The following is an 11,516-nucleotide window of genomic DNA, read 5'->3' on the forward strand; positions in this document are numbered from 1 at the left end:
CAGGTGCATGCCGTTTCCACTGATCATCCTTGAGATGTTTCTACAACTTGATTGGAGTCCACGTGTGGTAAATTTAGCTGATTGGACACGATTTAGAAAAACACACACATGTCTATATAAAAAGGTCCCACAGTAAGACCCCTTTCCCATTATGCCGCCACAGGCGTCAGCAGTAAAGCAGCGCTATTTTTAGCGCCGTTTTAGCGGCGCTATTCGGCCGTTAGCGGGGCGGTTTCAACCCCCCACTAGCGGCCAAAAAGGGGTTAAAACCACCCGCAAAACGCAGCCGGAGCAGTGTTTTGCCGGTCGTATCGCAGCGCTGCCCCATTGATTTCAATGGGGAGAAGCGGTAAGATCACCGCTCCAAAGAAGCTGCTGGCAGGACTTTCTGACGCCCTTCCAGCGCACCGCTCCAGTGTGAAAGCCCTCAGACTTTCACACTGAAGTGAATAGAGCAGCTGTTTTAGGGCGGTTTGCAGTCGCTATTTTTAACGATATAGCGCCTGCAAAACACTTTAGTGTGAAAGGGGTCTTAACAGTGCTTGACAGAGCACAAACCAAGCCATGGAGTCCGAAGGAATTGTCTGTAGACCTCAAGACAAGATTATAATCGAGGCACAGATATGGGGGAAGGGTACAGAAAAATTTCTGCAGCACTGAAGGTCCCAATGAGCAGTGACCTCCATCATCTGTAAGGGCACTTTCACACTGAGGCGACTACAGCTTTACCATAGTTTTAGCGGCGCTTTTCACCCCCGCTAGCGGCCGAAAAAGGGTTAAAAGCACCAGCAAAGAGCCGCAGGCAATGGGCAGGGGCGCCGCTCCTAAAGCGCCTCAAAGATGCTGCTTGCAGGACTTTTTTTAGCATCCTTCCAGAGCACCGCTCCAGTGTGAGAGCAAAATAACACCTGTAAAGCGCCTCAGTGTGAAAGTAGCCTTAATGGAAGAAGTTTGGAACCACTAGAACTCTTCCTAGAGCGGGCCGCCCGGCCAAACTGAGCAATCAGGGGAGAAGGGCCTTAGTCAGGGAGGTGATCGAGAACCCAATGGTCACTGACAGAGCTCCAGCGTTTCTCTGTGGTGAGAGGAGAACCTTCTAGATGAACAACCATCTCTGCAGCACTCCAAACAGGCCTGTATGGTAGAGTGGCCAGACAGAAGCCACTCAGTAAAAAAAAAAAAAAAAAAAAAAAAAAAAAGGAAGAAGGGGCACATGACAGCCCAACTGGAGTTTGCCAAAGGGCACCTGAAGGACTCACACCATGAGAAACAAAGTTCTCTGGTCTGATGAAACTTTGGCCTGAATGGCAGGCGCCATGTCTGGAGGAAACTAGGCACCGCTCAGCATCTGGCCAATACCATCCCTACAGTGAAGTATGGTGGTGGCAGCATCATACTGTGGTTATGTTTGTCAGCAGCAGGAACTGGGGGACTAGTAAGGATCAAGGGAAAGATGAATACAACAATGTACAGAGACATCCTAGATGAAAACCTGCTCCAGAGCGCTCTAGACCTCAGAATGGGGCGAAGGTTCATCTTGAAACAGGACAACAACCCTAAGCACACAGCAAAGATAACAAAGGAGTGGCTATGGGACAACTCTGTGAATGTCCTTGAGTGGCCCAGTCAGAACCCAGATCTGAACACGACTGAACATCTCTGGAGAGATCTGAAAATGGCTGTGCACAGACGCTCATTATCCAACCTGATGGAGCTCGAGAGGTCCTGCAAAGAAGAATGGGAGAAAGTGACCAAAAATAGGTGTGTCAAGCTTGTAGCATCATACGCAAAAAGACTTGAGGGTGTAATTGGTGCTTCAACAGAGTATTGCGCAAAGGCTGTGAATACTTATGTACATGTGATTTTATTAGTTTTTTTATTTCTAATATATTTGCAAAGAATTTCAAACAAACTTCTTTCACATTGTCATTATGGGGTATTGTTTGTAGAATTTTGGAGGAAAATAATGAATTTAACCCATTTGGGAATAAGGCTGTAACATAACAAAATGTGCAAAAAGAGGTGAAGGTGAAGAGGTGAATACTTTCCGGATGCACTGTATACACAGAAAGACATGGGTCTCTGCCGGTCCCATGGGCTTTCTGTGCCTGTGCAGGATTGTCACCCTTGCATGTGCAGACACCCAGGTGTATACCAATCTACAGAACCGGTCAGAAACCCGTGGCTTTCTGCAAATGCGCAGCCGATCCCAGACATGTGCACGACACATTGTGGGGTCTTCGTAGGTGCTGGATCTTAGTGGAAGATAGTGGCACAGGAGAAGAGCAGGCAGGGAAAGTAATGGCTGCCAGGAAGACAACTCTGAACTCCATGGACTAGTAAGTATTTTTTTTTTTTTTTTTTTTTTTTTTTATATTCTGACACTTGGGAATTCGATCAGCAAAGAACTGAATTTTTGCCAAGCAGAGTGAAAGTGATAGTAAACCCAAAAATGCAGTATATTGCATTGGTCCCTCCACACATGCCAGGGTGTTGGGTGTAATCCTCAACTCTGACCTCTCCTTCAGCCCCCACATCCAATCACTGGCTAAATCTTGCCTCAACCTCCATAACATCTCTAGAATTCACCCCTTCCTGACTAACGACACCACAAAGCAACTTATTCACTCCTTGGTTATTTCCCACCTCGACTACTGCAACGCTCTCCTTAACCACTTTCGGACCGACGCACGCCGATATACGTCCCAACTTTGAAGAGGGATATCTTTGTTATGGCAGCAGCTAGCTGCCATAACCCTGGTATCCTCTGCTTTGGCGGGCAGACCGGTTTCCGATAAGTGATTTTGCGGCAAATCTTCCGCAGAGACCACTATTATCGGCGGCGGGAAAGGGGGCCACCCCCTCCCGCCGCTCTCTGGCGCCCTCCACTGTTTACCGAAGCCGTTGGTAGCAGCGGAGGCGATTGGATCCTTGTCCTTCCTTGGTATGGAGGCGAGTGAGGGGGAAGATGGCCCCCACCTGTCTCCATACAATTGCAGGGGGGAGGCGACGTTAAAACGTCACTTCTGCCCATAGCTCTTAAAGGGACAATTTTTAATTGCATTATAGTGTAAATATGAGATCTGAGGTGTTTTTGACCCCAGATCTCATATATAAGAGGTTCTGTCATACTTCTAATACAAGGGATGTTTACATTCCTTGTAATAGGAAAAGTGACAATTTTTTTTTTTTTTAAAGAACAGTGAAAAAAATAAAAAATAAAAAAAAATGTTGCTTCTGCATGCTGTGCTCGCGTGCAGAAGCGAACGCATACGTGAGTAGTGCCTGCATATGAAAACTGTGTTCAAACCACACGTGAGGTATCACCGCGATCGGTAGAGCGAGAGCAATTCTAGCCCTAGACCTCTTCTGAACTCAAAACATGCAACCTGTACAATTTTTTTTAACCACTTAACAACCAGCCCATAGCCGCATGACAGCTACAGGGCAGTTCGATAACTCTGGGAGGGTACATTGACGTCCTCCCAGAATCGCGCTCCCGCGTGCAAACGGGAGCATCCGTGACCGCCGGGTCCAAAGGACCCGGTGGATCACGGTAAATGGCCGCTGACAGCAGCCGTTTACCACGTGATCGCTCCGTCAAATGACGAAGCAAACACATGTAAACAAACCGGTGTGATATCCGGTTCCTCTCTCCCCTGTCCAGTGTGAGAGGAGAGGGTAGAAATTGGATGCAGCAGCGCTGTGGGCTGGATGTGTAGTGCCCACAGCGCTGCTCAGTGACACTGACAAATGCCTTTGCCATCCCTCCACCATCCATCACATCCACCTCCCAGCCATACTCAACCATACTCGGTAATACCCAGCCAGGCTGTGGAAGTCTCCCACATGTGGTATCACCATACTCAGGAGAAGTAGGCAAATCTATTTTGGGGTGTCATTTTTGCCATGTACATGCTATGTGTTGGAAATATCGTATGAATGGACAACTTTGTGTAAAAAAAAAAAATAAAATAAAGCGTTTTCGGTTTTCATTTTCTTTCCACATTTTCCAAAATTTTTTTTTTTTTTTTTCTCTCAAAAAGAAGACATGTTCAAAAGACTCATTATGCCTCAAAGATTATATGTTGGGGTGTTTTCTTTCCAAAATGGGGTTATTTTTGGAGCATATCCATTGTGCTGGTGCTCCAGGGCCTTCAAAAGTGTAATAGGGAGTCGGGAAATTGGATGTGTAATTTATGCTCCAGAACGCCTGAAGGTGCTCCCTGCATGTTGGGCCTCTATGTGGCCACGCTGTGTAAAAGTCTCACATGTGGTATCGCCATACTCGGAAGTAATAGCAGAATGTATTTTGGGGTGTAATTTGTGGCATGTATATGCTATGTTTGAGAAATAACCTGCTAATATGACAATTTTGTAGAGAAAAAAAAAAAAAAACACTTGATTTTGCAAAGAATTGTGGGAAAAAAAATTACAACTTCAAAAAAACTCATCATGCTTCTTACTAAATACCTTGGAATGTCTACTTTCCAAAAAGGGGTCATTTGGGGGGTATTTGTACTTCCCTGGCATGTTAGGGTCTCAAGAAATAAGGCGGCCATCAGTACTTCAGGTGTGATCAATTTTCAGAGATTTGGAAAGAAAGTTGGACTCTAAACTTTCACAAAGACCAAATAATATACACCGATTTGGGTCATTTTTACCAAAGATATGTAGCAGTATAAAATTTTAGCAAAAATTTCATATGGGCACAGTGTTGCATCACTGAGTAATTGTCATGCAAAATTGTGAGAGCACCGAAAGCTGAAAATTGGTCTGGTTAGGAAGGGGGTTTAAGTCCCCAGTGGTTAAACGTTGCCTATGGAGACTTTTAAGGGTAAAGGTTAAAGGGTAAAGGTTTGTCGCCATTCCACAAGCGGGCGCAATTTTGAAGCGTGACATGTTGGGTATCAATTTACTCAGCATATCATTATCTTTTAGCATTCAACATTGGGCTAAAATTTACGGTTTTTTTATTTTAATTAAAAAAAAAAAAAGTGTATTTTTTTCCCAAAAAAAAAAAAAAAAAGCACGCTTTTAAGACCACTGCGCAAATACATTGTGACAGAAAGTATTGCAACGACTGCCATTTCATCCTCTAGGGTGTTAGAAAATTTAAAAAAGTATAATGTTTGGGGATTCTAAGTAATTTTCTAGCAAAAAAAGAAAAAAAGTTTTTAACTTGTAAACAAATCTCAGAAAGAGGCTCGGCCCTTAGTGGTTATTGGCCTACCCTTACACAGGCTATCCCCCTTCAGTCTATTATGAATGGTGCTGCTAGACTCCTATACCTCACTAACTGAGCCGTGACTGCTGCCCCTCTCTGCTAATCCCTTCACTGGCTTCTCCTCCCCCACCATAAAAAAAATTCAAAATACCACAACATACAAGGCCATCCACAACATCACCCTCAGCTACATCATCAACCCCATCTGCAGATATTGCCCAAATCGTTCCCTGCTCTCTAGCTCCCTTGTTACCTCCTCCCATGCTCGCCTACAGGACTTAACTAGACCCTTCCCAACCCCTGGAACTCCCTTACCCCATTATGTCCGATCAGCCCCTACCCCGTCCACTTTTAGGAGATTCCTGAAAACTCATTTAGTCAGGGAAGTTTAACCCACACCCAGCTAAGAACTGTCCCTGAGCCACCCCCATCAAATCATCCCCCACAGCTATTACCTTTTGTACCAACTCCCCCCTCCCTTTAGAACGCAAGCTCCATGAGCAGGGCCCTCCTGTCTTGAACTGTACTGCAATTGTGCTGCCCCCCCCCTCTACATTGTAAAACGATGTGCAAACTGTTAGCGCTATATAAAATCATGAAAATAATAATAATATTATTGCAGCTTACCAATCATTAGATGTGGTGGCTGAGTTTGTTTTCTTATTTTAGTTCCCCCCCCCAGTGATCTGGCCATTAACACCTGCATTAGGAGTATCTACACTCTGGATGAAGGCACAGCAGAGACACCTTTGGACAGCACCGTTGACAGTCTTGGGAGGGGAGTGTTAGGATCTATTAGCAGATTTAGATACAGTAACAAACTGAAGCCAAACTCCAGCTAACACTTTGTAAGCAGTTACAGCAAAGCCCCCTGCCCCCCTTTGGGATAAAGGTTTTACATAAATAGAAGCTCATCATTATAAGCACCCAGTGTTAAATGGCTTGTATCAACCCTCTAACTGCTATGTCTGCAGGACAGCTTGATCTATTGATAAAACAACAGACGTACAGGTAAAAATTAAGAAAAAAAAAAACCCAAACAACAGCCACCACATCCTAAGACTAAGACTAGGTAAGCGCAATGTAATAAAAATTTGCTTTTGACTTTAAGGGCCGGTACAGGCTGGGATTGCACAGGTGTGTGCACGTTCCATTGCAGTGCGGTATGACAGCAAAACACACCGAACTGTGCAAAAACCTGCATGCAGATCACAAGGGCAACATGTTCATGTATGCATGTGCATATATATATTCAGAATGCACGTTTCCCGCACTGCATTCTGGTGTGAACCAGTCCTAATACCGCTTGAAGTTCCTTTTTAAAAGTAGTTGTAAACATGCAATGTTATAGACATTTTCTAATACTGTTAAAACTGTGCAGGCACCATAACCGCTTTTGCTTAGTTTCAGAAATGACCTTTCTTGCAAGGGTAAAATGTTCTGTCAGGTGACCATGCATCTCTTCTTCTGGATAGTGAGCGTCGGAATTACAGGACACCGTGCAGACATATAGTCTACTTGTATTCTATGGTCTACTCAGCCTGAGGTAAGATGCAGGCTGTGTTTGAGCCGGGGGCGCATTCAAGAGGTAGGCTGTCATTGGGAGAGGGTGTGTGCCAGAGGCAGGCTGTGATTGGCCTGGGGGTGTGGCACCTAAACTACCCAATACAGGTATGCTGTGTCTGCACAGTGTCCTGTACCTCTGAATGGCCAACCAAAACGGAGAAGAACAGACCAGACAAGAATAGATCCACTTTTGTGCTTTGTGTGGTCAGTTTAGTTTAGAACAAGGAAGAAAGGCAACTAGCAGGATCATCCAGGTACTTCAGATAAAACTGATAGGGACTTTGATTTATAAAAGATACACATGAACACATACATAATAAATATTTAGGGTAACATACACTTAAGGATCCAGTCACATGATATCAACAGCAACCAACTTCAGAGGAGAGAGCAGCGACAACAGCTACAATGCCTATGCAGTGACGGCACCCATAGACTTACTATGAGGCATCCGTTGTTGGCTGTCCCTCCTCTCCCGCCGTCAGTTGCTGGGATCCAATCACATGACCGGACCGAAGTGACCTTAGATTAGGTAATGATACACATCTTTCCTTTACAGCTGTGGTGTCCAAACTGCAGTATGGGGGCCGGATGCAACGCTCTGCTTGCCTTTATCTGGCCCTTGGGTTACCATTCCTCCCACTGGCGCCAATGACAGGGCACCTACCCTCTGACTGGTGCCAATGACAGTGCACCATTTCTCCCACTGACGCCAATAGCGGGGCACCTACCCTCTGACTGGTGCCAATGACGGGGCGCCATTCCTCCCACTGACGCCAGTGGCGGGGCGCCATTCCTCCCACTGACGCCAGTGATGGGTTGTCAGTACAGACGTCAGGACATTTTCTACTCTCACTGGCCACAATCTGACCCCTCTAAAGTCTGAAGGATAATAAACTGGCCCTTTGTTTAGAAAGTTTGGAAACTCCTGATTTACAGGATAGTTAGTATATGGCTTAGAATGAAGGTGGGACCAGGTTCGGGCTGAGTTCACACTTATGCGAATTGGATGCGGGTTTTCCCGCAATCCAATTCGCAGGAGAGCGTGACTGGCTTTCAATGGAGTCGGTTCACACATCTCCGGGGCTGCCGCAGAGTGCACAGGAGAAGGGTCCTGTGCATCTTTGGCTCTGTTTCAGGTCCGAATTAAGGCAAAAATTCAGACCCGATATGCCCCTGAAACGGTGAACAGGGGCAGACCAGACCCCTGCTGTGAGCCGCTCCCCACATAGTGTGAACCCAGCCTTAAAGGGGTTGTAAACCCTTGTGTTTTTTTCACCTTAAAGCATCCTATGCATTAAGCTGAAAAAACTTCTGACACTGTCCAGCACCTCCCCCCCCTCCCCCCGGTTTTACTCACCTGAGCCCGTTCATTCCCTCGGCGGAGATGTGTTCTTCCTCTCCGCTCCTTTGTCTCGGCTCTTGATTGGATAGATTGATAGCAGTGCAGCCATTGGCTCCCGCTGCTGTCAATGAAATCCAATGACCTGGGGGGCGGGGCCAAGTGCCGCTTGAATACACACAGAAGCAGGACTCGGGCACGCACCCGTACGGGTGTCCACCAAGGAGAGGTCTTCAACGCGGACACCTGTTGCAGGGGAGGAGCTACCAGCGCTGCCGGGGGCCCCCAGAAGAAGAAGAAGACGACGACGACGACGACTGGGGGCACTCTGTGCAAAACGAACTGCACAGTGGGAGGTATGATATGTTTGTTATTTTTTTATTTTTAAACAGGAAGGTTTACAAACCCTTTTAGCTTAGATAACATTAGCCTGTACTACTTTTTAAAGACATAACTTCTGTGCCAACACATATTTAATCCAAAAGCCCCAGTCGTTGGTGCTTACCTGCGAAAGCTGTCTTGGGTTGGGGCATCCAAACAACGCGGAGCTGGAACTGAAGCTGATGGCACCTCTGCGGCTTAGGACATGCTTGGGCACCGGCCTGTCCAGGGGCAGCACCGGCAGCTGGTAACATACTTCCATTGAACAATGCCTCAGGGGGGCAACTCACCAAGAAACACAAAAGCAAGAACACCTATGTATATATACAGACACCCACACCCGCGTGCTTCAAACAAAAAAAAGACTAAAGTGGGGGTCAAAGACGGGGCAACTCAGAGAATAGCCAGACTAGAAATAAAAATTGCAGTCCAAAAGGAGAACATCTCTAGCGAAAATCCCTCATCAACAGTTTATCATAGAGAGTCATGCCATGCAATCCTATGGAGGAGGAGTGGAGGGGGCAGAGGGTGGCTGGGGAGTATATAGGATGCCAACCTTGCCCAGGCTGATGGAGTGGTGGGGGTGTGATGGAGAGGCACTGGTCCTCTATGGAGGTCCCAGCCAATGTTAGAATAAAAAGGAGAAGATGGGAGCACAGGGGACACTTCCAGACACAGCAGCTCCTTTGGCCAACACTAGAGCTGCCAGATGGCCAGTCTGGGCCTGGAGGGGGGTTCAGATCCTGGGAGTAAACAATGAATGAGTGTTGCCCCCTCTCTCTCTCTCTCAGTGGGATGTGTGGTGTGGCCCTGTACTGGGGCCCCTAAGGACAGTGCTCCCTGCTCGTGCCCGGGGCTGGCACTGATATGAGCTCGGTGCTGTGGACGGGCAGCTGGCTCTTCTTCTTCTCCTCCCTCCGGACGGGCTCAGCACTCCCATCTTCTCCTCAGCAGCCGCTGCCGCCGCCGGGTCACAGTCTCATCTTCTTCCCCCTCCTCCTCCTGCTCCTCCCTCCCCGAGACAGCTGTGGGGCCTCCCCCGCCCGGGTGCTCGCTGACTACTGCCCTGGATGGCCGGGTGACGCAGGCCGTGTGTGTATGTGTGTGAGAGGAATGGCAGCCGCTCTATTGTCAGTCAGCGAGCTCCTCCTGCTCCGTGAGCCGCACACAGCCCCCCCCTCTCCGGTGCTCCGGGATCCCGCATGCCGCGGACACAACGTATAAAATAAAGAAATGCAAACTATACAAAAAAAAAAAAAGTAAATAAAAGCGCCGTGTGCACGCCTCTCAGCAGCTGCCCATTCCGCCGGCTGCAGCCGCCAGCACACTCCAGCCTGGATTCCAGGGGCTTAAAGGACACTTCATGACATCACGGTCATATGATCGGCTCGGGAGTGACGTCACGGCGCCATGTGACTCGGACTGAAGGAGCAGGCGGGAGAATCGAGTGGAGACGACCCGGTGACAGCAGCCGGAGAGCCCGGCTATGAATGGAGCAGCAGTGTGTCATGTGGGCTTATAGCCTGTGCTAATAGGGCAATAAATGAGATTTACCAGGATTGTTGGTGTTTTGTATAAAGAAATAAATAGTGTGCTGATTATACAGGGCAGCAGCAAGGTTGGCTGGGGCAAATGCCCCCCCGGGTTGCCACCTGTCCAGGATTCACCAGTTCGGAATCATGTGTCCGGGTTTCAGACTGCCTGAAACCTGGACAGTTTATTTAGACTGGACTATGGCTTCCCAGCAGGGTTGCTGGCTGCAGTTGTCTAAGCTGAGAGTGTCTGTTACACTCTTTAACACTGCCCAAAGGCATTACTAATAACACCCCCCCCCCCAACACACAGACAGGAGAGGTGAGAGGGCGCGATCTGCACCCCCCCCCACCAACACACGGAGAGGAGAGAGGGCGCGATCTGCACCTCTCCCCCCCCCCCCAACACACAGACAGGAGAGGAGAGAGGGCGCGATCTGCACCCCCCCCACCAACACACGGAGAGGAGAGAGGGCGCGATCTGCACCTCTCCCCCCCCCCCCAACACACAGACAGGAGAGGAGAGAGGGCGCGATCTGCACCCCCCCAACACACAGACAGGAGAGGTGAGAGGGCGCGATCTGCACCTCTCCCCCCCCCCCAACACACAGACAGGAGAGGAGAGAGGGCGCGATCTGCACCCCCCCCACCAACACACGGAGAGGAGAGAGGGCGCGATCTGCACCTCTCCCCCCCCCCAACACACAGACAGGAGAGGAGAGAGGGCGCGATCTGCACCCCCCCCAACACACAGACAGGAGAGGAGAGAGGGCGCGATCTGCACCTCTCCCCCTCTCCCCAACACACAGACAGGAGAGGAGAGAGGGCGCGATCTGCACCCCCCCCCAACACACAGACAGGAGAGGAGAGAGGGCGCGATCTGCACCCCCCCAACACACAGACAGGAGAGGAGAGACGGCGCGATCTGCATCTCTCCCCCCCAACACACAGACAGGAGAGGAGAGAGGGCGCGATCTGCACCTCTCCCCCCCCCAACACACAGACAGGAGAGGAGAGAGGGCGCGATCTGCACCTCTCCCCCCCCCCCCCAACACACAGACAGGAGAGGAGAGAGGGCGCGATCTGCATCCCCCCCACCCCTCTGTGTCTGCCCACACTCCAATCCCTGGCGCTGTGCCTCAGAATAGGAAGTAAGTCGGGGTCGGAAATTTGAAGTCCAGCAGCCTCAGATACATCTGGATGAGAGATGCTGACTGCCAAGGGGTGAGTGAGCTCACCATCCATCCCTGGCTGTGACTGAAGTCTCCCCCTTCTCTCTCCTGCCTCTGAGTAAGTACACTAAGGTAAATCAGGGTTCTCAGAGCACCCCTTACATCGGATTTCCTCTTTAAACCAGAAGCAACAGTGTTTCCCCTTACATCAGAGTCCTCTCCGTACATCAGAGTTCTCAGTGTTCCCCCTTTTAATCAGGGTTCCCAGAGCATCCCTTATGTTAGAGTTCTCCCTT

The 11,516-nt window shown here is 48.9% G+C and overlaps 1 protein-coding gene across 1 annotated transcript in view; it reads right to left on the reverse strand.

Annotated features, from left to right (window-relative positions):
* Positions 1 to 9,910, reverse strand: part of PDE7A (phosphodiesterase 7A) — a 226,302-nt gene extending 216,392 nt beyond the window's left edge. The window contains exon 1 of the mRNA XM_073631713.1: positions 8,641 to 9,910. Within this exon, the coding sequence (XP_073487814.1) occupies positions 8,641 to 8,778 (138 nt within the window). The 5' untranslated portion in view covers positions 8,779 to 9,910. The remainder of the gene's footprint in view (positions 1 to 8,640) is intronic.
* Positions 9,911 to 11,516: the final 1,606 nt, after the last annotated feature.

This window comes from Aquarana catesbeiana, linkage group LG05, assembly GCF_042186555.1.
Source record: "Aquarana catesbeiana isolate 2022-GZ linkage group LG05, ASM4218655v1, whole genome shotgun sequence".
In the NCBI taxonomy this organism is placed as follows: Eukaryota; Metazoa; Chordata; class Amphibia; order Anura; family Ranidae; genus Aquarana; species Aquarana catesbeiana.